The sequence below is a fragment of the Mobula birostris genome, chromosome 7 (assembly GCF_030028105.1).
Source record: "Mobula birostris isolate sMobBir1 chromosome 7, sMobBir1.hap1, whole genome shotgun sequence".
Taxonomy (NCBI): Eukaryota; Metazoa; Chordata; class Chondrichthyes; order Myliobatiformes; family Myliobatidae; genus Mobula; species Mobula birostris.
The window spans coordinates 39,436,286-39,453,615 of NC_092376.1; the positions used below are offsets into that span (position 1 = coordinate 39,436,286).

Sequence of the window (17,330 nt, forward strand, 5' to 3'; positions counted from 1 at the left end):
TTCTAAAAAATTACTTAGGAACTTTCATTAATTCGTATTAATTCACTGTTTTACTAAGATAAGGAGTGTCTGCCATTTCCATGCCTAGAGTGCATTTTAGGACATCTTGTCTCAGAACCAAGGTATCAGTGAAGGTAACCGACAAAAGCAATGTGGTGTACAGGATCACCTGTGAAGGCTGCAACAAGAACTATGTCGGCCAAACAAGATGTAAGCTGGGAATGCGAAATAGTGGTTGGGAGATATGATCTACCGTTGCTGATTTCAGTACATGAAGACCAAAAACCACTTAACCGGGGGGTTCTGGTGCAGGCAAACACAAAGCAGGCATGAGAACTTTTAGAATCATGATTCTCTTCTGATAACTTCATAAGCAAACATATCAAAATAGATGCCATCTATGAACCCCTTAAAGGCATCCGTTAGTCTTGCAAGACCATGGATCTGCACCTGGAAAGTGTTCACTCTCCAGGGCGCAGGCCTGGGCAGGGTTATATGGGAGACCAGCAGTTGCCCATGCTGCAAGTCTCCCCTCTCCACGACACCAATGTTGTCCAAGGGAAGGGCATTAGGACCCATACAGCTTGGTACCAGTGTCATCGCAGAGCAATGTGTGATTAAGTGCCTTGCTCAAGGACACAACACATTCCCTCGGCTGGGGCTCGAACTCACGACCTTCAGGTAGCTAGTCCAATGCCTTAACCACTTGAACCCCTAAGAGCCAAAGAAACATGAGCCATTAGAATTCAAAGGGCAACTGAAGGGGTAGCCAATCAGGACCAAGGCAAGTGAATGGGGGCCTATATAAACATGATCATTCCTAGAGAGAAACATCAACAACTGTGCACTGAGGATGTTACCTTGACGGGTGATGTAACACCTGTGAGCTAATTGCCAAGTTTGGCAAACGCTGCAGTATCAAACACCTCAATGTGAGCTACCAATATTCATCACTATCCTAAATGTCGTAAACTGTCTCAATGAATATTGTCAAGTAGCACTCACATTCACAGTAGTGAAGTGTTTTGAGAGGTTGGTGATGAAACATAACAAATCCTGCCTGAGAAGTGACTTGGATCCACTCCCAATTTGCCTACCAAAGCAACAGGTCTACCATAGATGCCATCTCATTGGCTTGTTCCTCAACCCTGGAACATCTGGACAGCAAAGATGCATTCATCAGGGTGCTCTTTATTGACTGCAGCTCAGGATTCATTATTATCATGCCCTCAAAACTAATCAATAGGCTTCAAGACCTTGGCCTCAAACCTCCTTGTGCAACTGGATCCTCGATTTCCTCACTTGCAAACCCCAGTCTGGATTCACAACATCTCTACAATATTGTGCTTGCCCTCCTGCTCTACTCACTTTACACTTATGATTGTGTGGCTAAGTACAGCTCCACTGCCATATATAAGTTTGCTGATGCCATCACTGTTGTAGGCCAAGTCATACGTGATGAATCTGCTGACAGAAGGGAGACTGAAAATCTGGCTGAGTGGTACCACAACAACAAACTCAGCAAAACAAAGGAACTGATAATTGACTTCAGGAGGAGGAAACCAGATGTCCATGAGCCACTTTTCATTGGAGGATCAGAGGTGGAAAGGGTCAGGAACTTTAAATTCCTTAGCGTTATCATCTCAGAGGACATGTCCTGGGCCAAGCACATAAGTGCAATTACAAAGAAAGCACAGCAGCACCTCTACTTCCTTAGGAGTTTGTGAAGATTTGGCATGACATCTAAAACTTGGAGAAACTTCTGTACATGAGTGGTGGAAAGTATATTGAGAATCCAGGATAATGTAATTGGTGGAAATGTACATACTTCACAAACACTCCAAACACTTAAAGTGAGTTGGGGTTCACTTTAAGAGGCTGGTCTGACATCACACATTAGTTTCTGTTATCGTGCTTTGTGTTCAGTGTTTGGAGTGCAAATAAATGAGTTGGTACAGTTTTTCTTAAACATAAAATGCCTCACTGTTTTATTTGCAAAAACCTACAGGAGTACCAGGCTGCAAGTTGTTTCCTAGTATGGAAACATCAAAGCCCTTGAACAGAAAATCCTTCCTAAAGGAGTGGATAGGGCTCAGTCCATCACAGGTAAAGCCCTTCCCACCTTTGAGCACATCTACATGGAGCATTGTCACAGGAAAGCAACATCCATCATCAGGGACCCACCAGTTAGGTTATGCTCTCTTCTTGTTGCTGTCATCAAGAAGTAAGTACAGGAGCCTCAGGACTTGCACCAGCAAGTTCAGGAACAGTTATTACCCCTGAACGATCAGTTTCTTGAACAAAAGGGGTTAACTTCACTTGCCCTATACTGGCATGTTCCCACAACCTATGGACTCGCTTTCAAAGAGTCTTCAACTTGTGTTCGTGATATTGATTATTTATTATTATTATCTTCCATTTTGTGTTTGCAGAGTTTGTTGTCTTTTGTACCTGGTTGAAAGCCCAGTTGGTGTGGTATTTCATTGACTCTATAATGTTAATTTTCTATAACTGATTTATTGAGTATGCCCACGAGAAAATGAATCTATGTGGTATATGGTGACATATATACATTTTGATAATAAATTTACTTTGAACTTTGTATGCGTCTCCCCTCCCCCCCCCCCCCGCCCCCACTTCACACCACTCAGACAGGCCAGCGTGTCTTCGATCCCTGAGACCATATACTGGTCAGAATCCTATAGTCCACACACATCCGTACCTTCCCATTCTTCCTCTGGTCCACTACTATTGGGGACGCATAGGGGCTTTGAGACTCAGTGATGATCTCGGCTTCCTTCAACTTGCACAAATGCTGCTGAGCATCTTCCACCTCTGCAGGGGCAAGTCTCTGCGACTGCTACGTCAGCGCTAATCTGCATTAAAATGAGAGCTGTGCCCGCCATTTTATCAAACCTCTGCCCACAATCGCAACTTTAACAGTACTTAGAGGCAAATTAACAATTCATCCGGAGTATGAATATCTACCCCACTGATTCGGTGCTCAGGGTAATCACACAGCATTCAATGAAATCAATCCTGGACAATATCCCCACACTTGTAACCCTCAGGTTCGGATAGTGGCTTAATCTAGGGAAAGACCGCCTCCGGCCGGGCCAGACTTGAGAAATCTTGTTTGGGTGGATGCTGCGTGATGTGTTCCCCTGTTACAAATCAGTACCACAAAATAACAAACAGTACACAATATGCAATTAAACGATTGAGCTTTATAACTCTTAATTTGACTATAGGGTTAGTAAAGAAACAAAAAAGAAAAAGGGACATTCTCATGAAATACAGTATTCCACAACATTGGAGCTCACTGTTTTCCCGTCTGTTCATTCTCCATCATTGTTTTTTTTTCTCTCCTCTCCCTGGGCGTTGACTCCCAACCCCATTCCAAGTCCACTCTGTCCTGCAGTTTACGACTTCTCCATTCTGGCATCTTCGCTCTCCATCTTCTGCCGAACAAAAAACCGCGGATCCCTTCTGTCAGCCCCACAAGAAAGAAACAACATGCCTCTGATTGGATGGCACACATTCCAAAGCCCCCGTTATCTCTAGCTATAATGTAAACATTGCTGCTACAGAGAAATCATTACATTAGCAGTGAAACATTACAGAGGGGCCATTCCTTTAGCAGCGAAACCTTGCAGCACTCTACATATATTTATAGTAGGCATTTAAGAACTAATTTTGGCCCTCAACCTATTGCTTATTTTCTATCCTCCTTTGTACGTGAAACTTTTCAGTAAATTATATATAATCTCTAAGCTAATATACTAGCATTTCTCTTTTGATAAGACTTAAACAATTGGAGTTTGCTTGTTTGTTTCCTTCCACCATCATGTAGGTTTTGCTACCAATGGTTTTACTAACACCTGCCTGATACCTCTGCTTATCCAGAAAGTGTCTCTGTCTCAGTACCTGAGAAATAACTCCCCAAGTGTAATACAGGGGGTTCCCAGCAAGACTGGGCTTAGCTCTCAAGAGCTGTGGTAAACAGAAGTGCTGAAGTAAACTGATTTGTGTAGTCTTTCAAATCAGTCTTTAGGTTTTGCACCTCTTTAGTTAATGTGCGGAAGTCCAGAATATCACTCACAGTGGATTAGCAATTTTCCAGCAAGATCCAAAGTTTCTACTCCTGCTGAACTCTACCTTGATTTGTAAATTTAACCCAAAAGTACTCAAATTGCAAAACTGAGACAATGGAAAAATTTTTCAATTTGGTTTAAAATTTCTTCCATTGCCTCAATTTGAACACATTTGGGTTAAATGCATATATTGAGGTGGAGGGGGGGAAAGAGGGCATGCTTGTTAATTCAAGAATGAGATCATCACTCTAAAGTTAAGTATTTGCTATTACTTAGATATTGAGAGAGATAATGGGTGGAGTAAAATGGTTTTCCATAATCTTTATAAATTACAATTTTTTTGCTGTAATTGCAGGATCAGGAAAACATTTCATTGCTGTTGTCTGAAACGGAAAATTGGTTATATGAAGATGGTGAAGATCAAGTTAAACAAGTATATATTGATAAGTTGTTGGAGCTAAAGGCAAGTCCTTAAATTTTTTTGACCATATTGTATGTAGAACGTATTCATAGGTTACAGTGGGTCATTGATAGGATGCAGAGCTGGGCTGAGAAGTGACAGATGGAGTTCAATCCAGAAAAGTGTGAAGTGATGCACTATGGAAGGTTGAACTTGAAGGTAGAGTACAGGGTTAATGGCAGGATTCTTAGCAGTGTGGAGGAACAGAATGATCTTTGAGGCCATGTCCATATCAATTTGTGTGGGAACATTGAGGGATAAGATATTAAGAAGGTATATGGTGTGTTTGCCTTCATTAGTTGAGGAATTGCGTTCAACAGCCGTAAGGTTAATGTTTCAGCTCTATAAAACTCTGGATAGACAACACTTTGTGTATTGTGTTCAGTTTTGGTGATTTTATTGTAGGGAGGTTGTGGAAGCTATAGTGAGGGTAGAGAGATGATTTACAGGATGTTTCCTAAATTAGAAGGCATGTCTTATGAGGAAAGGTTGAGTGAGCTAGGGCTTTTCTCTTTGAAGCAAACGAGGATAAGAGGTGATATGATAGATAAAATGTGTAGACAGCCAGCACTTGTTTCCCCAGGACAACAATTGCTGATGTGACAGGGCATAACTTTAAAGTGATTGAAACAAAGTTAAGGGAGGGTTGTTAGAGGTAGGTTTTTAACATAGTGATGGGTGCATGGAATGCATTGCCAGGGTTAGTGGTAGAGACAGATACATTGGAAATACATAAAAAAATCTTTGAAAGAAAAGTTACCTAGCAGCCCAATTGAATCGGGAGCAAGAGAGGAGGCAACTCACAGGTCAATGAGTGAGATTTAAAAAAGAGCATTCATAGTCTTTCAGCATTTTCTGGCAGCCCAGTCAAATTGCAATTCATTAGCAAGGCAAAATAAAAATAACGCAGGGACAAGTGGAGCAGCCATTGGGTGAGTTGACCAGGTGCTCTGAGCTGCAGCTCCTCAGTGAATGTATTACGGAATTGGAGTTGCAGCTCAATGACTTTCAGCTCAAACAGGAAACTGAGGAGGTGATAGGAGCTACAGGGAGGTGGTCACCCCTGAAGTGCAGGAGGTAGGTGCTTAGATCTCTGTTTGGAGAGAGAAAGGAAACAGGCAGCCAGTGCAGAATACATCTTTGGCCATACCCCTCAGTAATAAGTATACCACTTTGGATACTGGTGAGGGTATGATCTACCAAGAAGAAGCCGCAGTGATAGGGTGTCTGGCGCTGAGTTTGGTGCTGTGGTTTTGAAGGGAAGGGGAAGAAAGAATGTAATAGTGATGGGGAGTTCCATGGTTAGAGGATTAGACATGAGATTCTGTGGACGTGAAAGAGACACTGGGCAGTATGTTGCCTCCCAGGTGCCAGGATCAGAGACATCTTGGATCAGGTCCACAGCATTCTAAAGGGAAGGGTGAGCAACCAGATCATAAATATGGCACCAGTGACATGGGTAGGAAAAGGGAAGAGGTTCTGAAGAGAGAATTTAGTGAGCTAGGTAGACAGCTGGAAAGCAGGACCTCCAGGGTAGTAATCTCTGAATTGCTGCTTGTTCCACGTGCCAGTGAGGGTAAGAATAGGATGATTTGGCAGATGAATGCATGCCTGAGAAGCTGGTGCAAGCGGCAGAGTTTCAGATTTCTGTATCATTGGGATTTCTTCTGGGGAAGGTATGACCTGTACTAAAGCGACGGGTTACACCTGAACCCAAAGGGAACCAGTATTCTTGTGGACAGGTTTGCAAGAGCTGTTGGGGAGGGTTTAAATAAATTTGGCAGGGGGGAGGGGTGGGAAACAGGACCAAGAATGCAGCAGTTGGTATACGAGCAGAGGCAGTGTGAGGTGAGATTGTCAGGAAGGACAGGCCAATGTTTGGGCAAAATTGCAGTCAGTGGAATAAGTTTCAACAAGGGTGATGAATACAGGACTGAAGATGTTATATTTGAATGCACTCAGTATATGAAATAAGGTAAGTGATTTTGTAGCGCAGTTAGAGATTGACAGGTATGACTTTGTGGGCATTACTGAGTCATAGCTGAATGATTACAATTGGGAGCTGAACATCTGAGGGTACACATTTTATTGAAAGGATAGGCAGAGGGAATAGCATGCCTCTGTTAGTAAAAAAAAAAATGAAATCAAATCTTAGAAACAGGTTTTAAGTAAAAAGGATCAGAAGATGTACAATTGATGTGTTAGATATAAAGATATGTAAGGCTAAAAAGATCCTGATAGGAGCTGTATACAAATTGGGTTAAAAATTACAATGGGAGATTAAAAAATGGAGTATTTGAGCATGTGCAGATAGATTTAGAAAATCACATTGGTGCTGATTCTGGATCCCAGGAGCTAGGCATTCTACAAATTCTATGAGATGGCTTTTTAAGAGCAGCTTGTGGTTGAGCCTAGTAGGGGATCAGCCATTCCATTTTGGGTGTTACAGACCAGATTCGATTAGGGTGCTTAAGGTAAAGAAACCTTTATGAGACAGTGATCGTATTATGATTAAACTCACCCTGAAATTTTGAGCGGGAGAAGCTAAAGTCAGATTTATCAGTATTGCAATGAAGTAAAGGAAATCGAAGGCATAAGTGAGGAGCTTACCAAAGTTGATTGGAAGGGAACACTAGCAGGGATGATGGCAGAGCAGCAATATCCAAATTTCTTGGAGCAACTTGGAGGGTGCAGAGTAGATAAATCACAAATATCAAATGTAGAGACAAATGAAATAATTTTAATTAGTTCAAATGAGTTGTTTTAATTTATTTCAAAATTTTTGTACAAAGAAATTAGGTACACCAATTCAGGAAAGATATCTGGAAGCTGAAGCGCGGCCAAAAGCTTTTGATGAGCTTAATCAAAGACTACAATATTATGCAAAACTAGCAGCGGAAGCCAGGAGCAAAGTAAGCAAACAAAACAAAAATTCACAACTGAAATTTACTCCATGATTCAGGCAGAGGAGTTAAGCTTTCTGTTTTACAGGCTGAAAACTATAACCCCATAGAGGCTGCTGAGATACATAAATTGGAAAAGTCAGTGAATGAAACAATGGAATGGATGAATATTGCAATGGACTCACAAGCCAAACTAAGTTTTGACCAGGATCCTGTTGTACATGTGGCTGAAATTAAAGATAAACATAAGGTATTGCAACACAATTAAACTTTTTAGTGACTACATGATTGGAAATTTAAAAACTCAATCTAAAAGCTTTGATTGGAATCTACTCTGTGGCAGATATCTAAGGCAAGTCCATCTTTATCTCCTGATAAGAGCAATGCAGACTTCTCTCTTTAGACTCATTAATTTCTTTGATGCAATGTGATCAAAAACATTATTCAATGTTATCATTAATCTGAACAATGACAATATAGTTTGTATTTCTCCAGATGAAGTCCAGTACCTGAAATGCCTTAATGATGCTCATTAGCATCTAGCTGTACATTTTACTTGGCATTTCAATCATGTTAAAAGTCCACTGAAACATCACTTGAAGTCTGTACAATTGATTACCTTTTAAAACAAACAGAATTGAATCTAGTGTATTCTGTAACATCAAACTAAGTTATTTTAAATTATTATTTACCATTATGCACTGATAAAACAATTCCTGATTCATCTAACAATCACAGGACCTTCCACATCTACTTCAACTAGATGAACTTGCTCTTGTACCTCAACCCAAGATTAGTACCTCTTAATATTATTCTATTTTAAAAAGGATCTACTATTCCACCTGCTTTCTATTGTAATGGTTTACTTAAAACAATCAATAATCAAATACTAGCATTAATGGTTTTATAATAATGTGTAATGAATTTAAAATTGATGTCCAAATAACTTGAAATTTGCAATTTCATTCATCTTTCATCATAGGAGCTGGACAACATCTGCAATCCAATAGTAAATAAACCTAAACCAAAGGTGGAGAATCCTAAAGAAGTAAATCAAACGATGAATATGAAAGTCAATTCTCAAAATGGAGGTGAGCCAATGGAGAATGAAAATGTTACCAATGATACTGAAGTCTCACACAAAAATGGTGAATGCACAACAACCATGGACCTGGATTAAACTATAAAGATTTAAAGGACATTGTTTTGCCTCTATTGCTTTTAAAGTCTCTAAATGTCCAGACACATTCATTTATTCAAAAGAAAAACAACTTTTCTATTTTTCATTTAGGCACTGAGGATGTAGAGTACAAAATTATGTATTGGTAAAGTGTTATATGTAAGATTCCTGTGGAATTGTAAATTTCTGTTAAGTCACCAACAGGGCATGATGTAATTCTTATTTTGATGGAGCTTATTTCTGCATGAAGCATCTAATATTTCTCCAGCAACTTTGCAATGTTTATTTTTAAAGATTTTGTGCAGTAGTAGGGACTCATGGGACATATTCTAAGAATATATTAAACTGGATATGCTCTTTCTACCAATAAATAAACATTCAACCTGAAGAACTAGTCCTTTTCTGCACAATTGCCTCTCCAAAATAGAATGCTATGTTTCTGGTCTCCCAACCACAACAACAGTTGATAGTCAGGTTTATTTATCATTAGGGCTTCTATCAAACAATGTGTGGTATATTGCAGGACCTCCTATGGAATTCCTGGTATTTCTCTTTACAAGATTTTTTTTTCCTGTTTTGTCACTGTACAGCAGGAAGAGGCCAAAGTCGAAAGTCAGTAGAAGTAGAAGCTGGAATGTACAAGCCTAAAGGAGTTATGAGGGTCCACATCACCAGGGTCAGAAGTACGAAGGTCAAACCCTTGATTAGTGAGTCCAGTGGTCTAGGCCCAAAGGTCAAACCTGTGATCAGAGTCCTGGGGTGAAGTCCAATATGCAATGTCTGTTAGTATGAAAATCTAGTGACAGGGACTGGAGGCCCAGAGATGGCTCATCCTGGGGTTGGAGATGGTCTGCATGTCTGGATTGGTGGGAAGGATGAGAAAATGTCTTGTTTTGCTCTTGTTCGTTTTTTTTTTGGTGAGTTAAACGGTGTGGAGATACAATGATGGCTCTGGAATGTGTGGCAATACTTATGAGCTGCCCCCAGCACATCCTTGGGTGTGCTGATTTTTAATGCAGAAATCACTTCACTGTATGTTTTGGTTTACTTATGATAAATAAATCTGAATTGTCACCTAAGAACACTGAAGCTGCATAGGCTTTGGTGAATTGTGCATTAAACTGATGGAATAAATATTATCAAAGCAGCAATTATAACCTAAGACTTGTTGCAGAAGATCTCAAGTATATTCATTCATTTGTTAACACATTGCACCGTAATAAATACAGGAAGGCCAAAGCACTTAGAAATTAACATCATTGTACTACAAGAAATTTACAGATATATATATTTAAATTAAATGGCTTTTTGATTATTTTGTTGGAAAAGTGAAAAACTATATGGTAAAATAGACTATCAGTAAAAGTTAACCAATTAACATCTATTATAAATGTTTGATAGAAAAATAACTAGCAAGTATCCTAGAATCCCTTCTTCTATATTTGTATCTGTTTTGCCTCTAAACTATTTCAATAGCAACATCAGCAGAAGTTAAAAGGTATCTATGTGGCAATTCTTAACTGTCAACATTGAGTAAACAGGAAAACATACATATATTAAAACACACAGAGTACACAAAAACCTAAAAGATGAAAGGTGAAAAGACAATAAATTTTAATGAGACTATCCAAAACTTTAAGCAAGCAATAAGAAAAACAAAGATATTAAAAGTTTTTATGATCATCTAAAGCAGGAAAAGGTGAACGCAGGTCCCTTGGAAGATGAGAGTGGAGAATTAATATTGAATTATATGGAAATAGTCAAAGCATTGAATGAGTATTTTATGTCAGTCTTCATGTGAAGACATGTCTGACATGCCAAAAAGAGATGTTAAGAATGACATGAGATTAGGACCTCTAATCACTATTGCTAACAAGGTGGTGCTCAGCAAACTAGTGGTCCTAAAGGTAGATAAGTCTGCTGGTCCTGAGAGAATGTATTCGAAGGTTCTGAAGAAATAGTGGAAGTTATAGTAAAGCACGCGATCATTTCTTAAAAAACTCGAGGCAAGTCCCGGCAAATTGAAAGACAGTGAATAGCACACACCCGTGTAAAAAAAGGAGGTAGGCAAAAGTTAGGGAACTATGGGCTCATGGCTTAACATCTGTGGTCAGGAAAGTGCTTTAAGCTATTGTGAAGGATGAAATAGTAAGATAACCATTTATAAGTGTTTCCATCAGGCTGACACAGCAAGCATTCAGGAAGGGAAGCTGACAACTTTAATCGAGTTCTTTGAGGATATAATGAGCATAGCGAATAGAGGGGGAATAAGCGTATGTTGCATATACTTGAATTTCCAGAAGACATTCAATAAAGTGCCACCTAATTGAGTTATCCATAAGACAAGGATACAGGGAGTTAGGGGTAATGTATTAGCATGGTCTTATGGTGAACCAGTAGAAGACAGAGAGTTGGAATAAATGGATATTACACTGGTTGGCAATTGGTAGTGTATGGAGTGCCACAGGAGTCACTGACAATTTGGAAAAGGGAACCACGTATAGTTGACACTAACTTGAATGAAAAAGCAAATTGTGCGGAAGATGTGGAGAGTCTGCAGATTGTGTTGTACTGAGGGACTAGGGAGTGCATGTACATGAATCAGGTGTAACATGTTACAAGAAGGCAAGTGGAATGTTGGCCTTTATTACCAGAGAAATTGTATTTAAGAGCAGGGAGGTTTTGCTGGTGAGGCAGCACCTGAAGTACTGTATGCAGGTCTGGTCTCCTTACTTGGGAAAAGATAGTGGCTTTGCAGTGCAGAGGTTCACCAGGTTAACACCAGAGATGAAGGGTTAAACCTCTGAAGAGAAATTGAGTCAAGGTGATTACACTCACTGGAATTCAGAAGAATGAGGGGGGGATCATATAGAAACATATAAAATAATGAGGTAGGGGTTATCTCATTAAATATATTTAAGACACAGTTAAATAAATTTGTGCACAGTAGAGGAATTGAGGGTTATGGGGAAAGGCCAGGCAGGTGGAACTGAGTCCATGGCCTTGTTGAATGGTGGTGCAGGCCTGACGGAGCAGATGGCCTACTCCTAATTCTTATGTTCTCATGTTTAGAAATGTAATGGTTGAAATCTCGGCCACTAATTATGATGGCAACAGAATGCAAAGATGTGAAGAAAACAAAAGGAAGATTTGAAAAAAAGTTGAGAAAGGCTCAAGAAGACTGCAGATACAGGGAGGATTGGGAAATCTGTAGAGAGAAAAATGTGTATTTATATAGTGCCTTTGACATTTAGGATGCTCCAGGAATTTCACAACTGATGACAAAGTTTTGAAAGAAAGGTACTGTAGTGGGAATTTGCCAACAGCAAACTCCAGTGTAATGTTAACTAATATTATTTTGATGATTGTGATAATGATGGCTGAGGGATACATCACCTTGAAAAATTATTTGGAGCAAAGATCCAGTGAAGGCTAATGCGAACATGGCCTAGATAGTTGACAATTTAAATTGGGTTCTGGGACAAGAAGTTCAGCTTGAATGATCTGGAATATGCAAAATAGAAAACATTCTAGAGATTGACACATAAAAGATGGAGAATGGAGACTCTTCCATGAATAGGAGATGATAGAATTGAAGGTAAAGGTGGGAAATTTTAAAAAAAGATGCTAAACTGGCTAACATGTTGCACTTCAATTGAATGTTATTTGAGAAAAGGAAAGGGACTGTAAGATAATGACAGATACCAATGATAAGTTCAAAGGAAAACAAAATATTCATGAGACCATAAGATACAGGAGCAGAAGTAGGCCATTCAGCCCATTGAGACTGCTCCACCATTCAATCATGGGCTGATCCAATTCTTCCAGTCATCCCACTTCCCTGCCTTCTCTCCATACTCTTTGATGCCCTGGCTAATCAAGAACCTATCTATCTCTGCCTTAAATACACCCAATGACTTGGCCTCCACAGCCATTCAGGGCAACAAATTCCACAGATTTACCACCCTCTGATTAAAGTAATTTATCCACATCTCTGTTCTAAATGGACGTCCTTCAATCCTGAAGTCATGCCCTCTTGTCCTAGAATCCCCTACCATGGGAAATAACTTTGCCATATCTAATCTGTTCAGGCCTTTCAACATGCAGAGTGTTTTTATGAGATCCCCTCTCATTCTCCTGAACTCCGGGGAATACAGCCCAAGAGCTGCCAGATGTTCCTCATACAGTAACCCTTTCATTCCTGGAATCATTCTCATGAATCTTCTCTGAACCCTCTCCAATGTCAGTACATCCTTTCTATAATAAGGAGACCAAAACTGCACACAATACCCCGTGTGGTCTCACGAGTGCCTTTTAGAGCCTCAACATCACATCCCTGCTCTTATATTCTATACCTCCAGAAATGAATGCCAACATTGCATTCACCGTCTTCACCACCGATTCAACCTGGAGGTTAACCTTTAGGGTATCCTGCACAAGGACTCCCAAGTCCCTTTGTATCTCTGCATTTTGAATTCTCTCCCCATCTAATTAATAGTCTGTCCATTTATTTCTTCCAGAAAAGTGCATGACCATACAATTTCCAACACTGTGTTTCATTTGCCACTTCTTTGCCCATTCCCCTAAACTATCTAAGTCTCTCTGCAGGCTCTCTGTTTCCTCAACACTACCCGCTCCTCCACCTATCTTTGTATCATTGGCAAATTTAGCCACAAATCCATTAATCCCATAGTCCAAATCATTGATATGCATCATAAAAAGCAGCAGTCCCAACACCAACCCCTGTGGAACTCCACTGGTAACCGGCAGCCAGACAGAATAGGATCCCTTTATTCCCACTATCTGTTTTCTGCCGACCAGCCAATGCTCCACCCACGCTAGTAACTTACCTGTAATTCCATGAGCTCTTATCTTGCTAAGCAGCTTCATGTGCGGCACGTTGTGAGAGGCCTTCTGAAAATCCACATACACATCTACTGCATCTCCTTTGTCTACCCTGTTTGTAATTTCCTCAAAAAAAAATTGCAGTAGGTTAGTCAGGCAGGATTTTCCTTTCAGGAAACTGCTGGCTTTGGCCTAACTTGTCATGTGGCTCCAGGTATTCCATAATCTCATGCCTAAAAATCAATTCCAACAACTTCCCAACCACTGATGTCAGGCTAACAGGTCTATAGTTTCCTTTCTGCTGTCTCCCACCCTTCTTAAATAGCGGAGTAACATTTGCAATTTTCCAGTCATCCAGTACAATGCCAGAATCTATTGATTCTTGAAAGATCATTGTTAATGCCTCCGCAATCGCTCCAGCTACTTCCTTCAGAACCCGAGGGTGCATTCCATCAGGTCCAGGAGATTTATCCACCCTCAGAGCATTAAGCTTCCTGAACACCTTCTCAATTGTAATTTTCACTGCACAAACTTCACTTTCCTGACACTTTTGAATGTCTGGTATACTGCAGATGTCTTCAGCTGTGAAAACTGATGCAAAATATCCATTGAGTTCTTCTGCCGTTTCTGCATCTCTCATTACAATATCTCCAGCATCATTTTCTATTCGTCCTATATCTACCCTCAACTCTCTTTTACTCTTTATATACTTAAAAAAGCATTTAGTATCTTCTTTAATATTAGTCGCAAGCGACCTTTCATAATTCATCTTTTCCTTTCTAATGACCTTCTTAATTTCCTTCTGCAAGCTTTTTAAAAGCTCCCTAATCCTTCATCTTCCCACTAGCTTTGGCTTTCTTGTATGCCCTCTATTTTGCTTTTACTTTGGCTTTGACTTCACTTGTCAGTTAATGGTAGTGCCCTTCTTCCATTTCAAAATTTCTTCTTATTTGGAATATATGCCTTGCAATTCCCTCATTTGTCGCAGAAACTCCATCCATTGCTGTTCTGCTGTCCTTCCTGCTAGTGTCCCTTTCCAGTCAACTTTGGCCAATTCCCCTCTCATGCCATTGTAATTTCCTTTATTCCACTGAAATACCGACACATCGGAAATTAGTTTCTCCTTCTCAAATTTCAAAGTGAACTGGATCATATTGTGATCACTGTTCCCTAAGGGTTCCTTAACCTTAGGCTCTCTTATCACCTCCAGATCATTGCACAACACCCAATCCAGCACAGCTGATCCCCTAGTGGGCTCAACAACAAGCTGTTCTAAAAAGCCATCCCTTAGACATTCTACAAATTCTTTCTCTTCAGATCCAGTACTGGCCTGGTTTTCTCAATCCACTTTCATGTTAAAATCCACAACGATTATCATGACATTGGCCTTCTGACCTGCCTTTTCTATCTCCTGCTGTAAATTGTAATCCACATCCTGGCTGCTATTTGGAGGCCTGTATACAACTGCCATTAGGGTCCTTTTACCTTGCCATTTCTTAACTCAACCCATAGCGACTCGACACCTTCTGATTCTATGTCATCCCTTTCTAATGATTTAATATTATTTCTTATAAATAGGGCCACACCACCCCCTCTGCCCACTAACCTATCACAGTGGCAATGGGCATATCCAGCAAAGGCAGAAGACTGCCCTCCGCCATCAGATTTCAGAAGAGTCCATGAACACTACCCCACTATTTTGCTCTTTGTTTGCACTATTTATTTATTTGCTTTATATTTCTTATTGCAAAGTATGGTTCATTTTTATGAGTTGTACTGCTGCTGCAAAACAGCACATTTCACAGCATATTGTCAGTGATAATAAACCTGATTTTGAGACAGGAAAGGAGAAGGAAAAGGAGTTGAGGTAAAAAAAAGCGCTTAAAAGAGACAGGGGTCAAGAAGAATTGGGAACATGATGAAGAGACAACCGATTAGCAGTGAGATCTGGTCTGTATCACACTCTCAGTCATACAGACACAATTAAATGCAACGATATTAGCTTTAAATAATGTAAATTAAATGCAGGGGAAATCAAACATCTTCCAGGCAAATTCTTATGCACAGGCTTGGAGGTCAACGGTACTCTCTTTAAAGCAAATATCATATGGATCTGTGCTTCCTGTTGATAGGTCAGGTTTTTCACAAGGATTTGGGGTACTAATTTCAAAATAATTTAGAGTATGATATGCAGAGGGGCCTCCATGGTTTATTGGCCTGTTCAATCTCTTATATCTTTCTTGTCGAAGTCTACAGAAAAGGAAGAAAAGATTAACATTACTAATAAACCATTCTTCGTTTGTTCACTAGCTGATGAAAATCAGAAATTCCTAGAGTGCTACAAATCCAATTTTTTTGTTCTAGTGTTTTCCAACCGCTACCTGCCTACAGGTGTCACTCTAGAAAATCCCAACAAAATGTGTAGTGAAGCTGTATCAGGTTCATTGAATAACGTTACTAAAAGCAAACAGTGTATCCCAGAGCTTACACAACTTTACAAAGCTAATGAATCTTTTAAGATCATCACTTTATATTGTATAAGTTGCATAATATAACCCAGCCCAAGAGATTCTCTAATTGTTCCATGTGACCCAGGATCAGTCCAGACTTCCAGTGTTGTCTCTGTGTTTCTGTGGAAAATGTCACATTTTCCCTGTAACTACGTGGGTTTCTTCCAGTGTTCTCCCACATCCCAAAAACATGCAATTTGAGAAGGTGTACTGTAGATTGCCCCTGGTGTAGCGTAGTAGTGGAACCTGAGGATTGGGGAGTAGGGGAGGAGCAATGGGTGGGGAAGAATTGGAGGGGGAGGGATGGAGCCAAGAGCTGGACAGGTGATTGGCAAAAGGGATATGAGAGGATCATGGGACAGGAGGCCCAGGGAGATGATTCCACATCCCATTCCCACTCTGATGTTCCACATCCCATTCCCATTCTGAGCCCAGTGGCCACACATTTTAATTCCACATCCCATTCCCATTCTGATATGTCTATCCACAGCCTCCTCTACTGTAAAGATGAAGCCACACTCAGGTTGGAGGAACAACACTTTATATTCCATCTGGGTAGCCTCCAACGTTATGGCATGAACATTGACTTCTCTAACTTCCGCTAATGCCCCACCTCCCCCTTGTACCCCATCCGTTATTTATTTTTGTACACACATTCTTTCTCTCGCTCTCCCTTTTCTCCCTCTGTCCCTCGGACTATACCCCTTGCCCATCCTCTGGGTTCCCCCCCCCCCCCCCACTTTTCCCTGGCCCGGGCCTCCTGTCCCATGATCCTCTCATATCCCTTTTGCCAATCACCTGTCCAGCTCTTGGCTACATCCCTCCCCCTCCTGTCTTCTCCTATCATTTCGGATCTCCCCCCCCCCCACTTTCAAATCTCTTACTAGCTCTTCCTTCAGTTAGTCCTGACAAAGGGTCTCGGCCTGAAACGTCGACTGTACCTCTTCCTAGAGATGCTGCCCAGCCTGCTGCGTTCACCAGCAACTTTGATGTGTGTTACTTGAATTTCCAGCATCTGCAGAATTCCTCCTGTTTACGTTTGATATTTTAGCATCTCCTTTTTATTGTCACTCTGGTTTAATCCCTCTAAAAACATGTCAAAAACCCAACCAGCATGCAGCACAGACACTGGTGATTGATGCGCAAGCAGTAGCAAAGGCAGTTCTGATCTGATTCATGGGACCTTTATCTGTACAAATAAAATGATATGTCAATGGTACTCTCACATTGCCATGGAGATGATATTAGCTGTACCTACAGCTGGATCAATCCCAGTGTCAAACGGGGCTACATCATTTTCCAAACATTTTCTTTTCTCGATCTTCCTTGCTGCAACGT

General features: G+C 40.5%; 2 protein-coding genes across 8 annotated transcripts in view; one reads left to right on the top strand and one right to left on the bottom strand.

Annotated features, from left to right (window-relative positions):
- The window catches only part of hsph1 (heat shock 105/110 protein 1), a 57,065-nt gene extending 47,981 nt beyond the window's left edge, over positions 1-9,084 (top strand). For both annotated transcript variants that reach the window (XM_072262952.1, XM_072262953.1), the window contains 4 exons: positions 4,450-4,557; positions 7,347-7,466; positions 7,546-7,707; positions 8,440-9,084. In XM_072262952.1, the coding sequence (XP_072119053.1) occupies positions 4,450-4,557; positions 7,347-7,466; positions 7,546-7,707; positions 8,440-8,637 (588 nt within the window). In that variant the 3' untranslated portion in view covers positions 8,638-9,084. The remainder of the gene's footprint in view (positions 1-4,449; positions 4,558-7,346; positions 7,467-7,545; positions 7,708-8,439) is intronic.
- Positions 9,085-11,052: 1,968 nt separating this feature from the next.
- The window catches only part of wdr95 (WD40 repeat domain 95), a 136,070-nt gene continuing 129,792 nt past the window's right edge, over positions 11,053-17,330 (bottom strand). For all 6 annotated transcript variants that reach the window (XM_072262947.1, XM_072262948.1, XM_072262945.1 and 3 more), the window contains one exon: positions 11,053-15,732. In XM_072262947.1, coding sequence (XP_072119048.1) covers positions 15,540-15,732 — 193 coding nt within the window. In that variant the 3' untranslated portion in view covers positions 11,053-15,539. The remainder of the gene's footprint in view (positions 15,733-17,330) is intronic.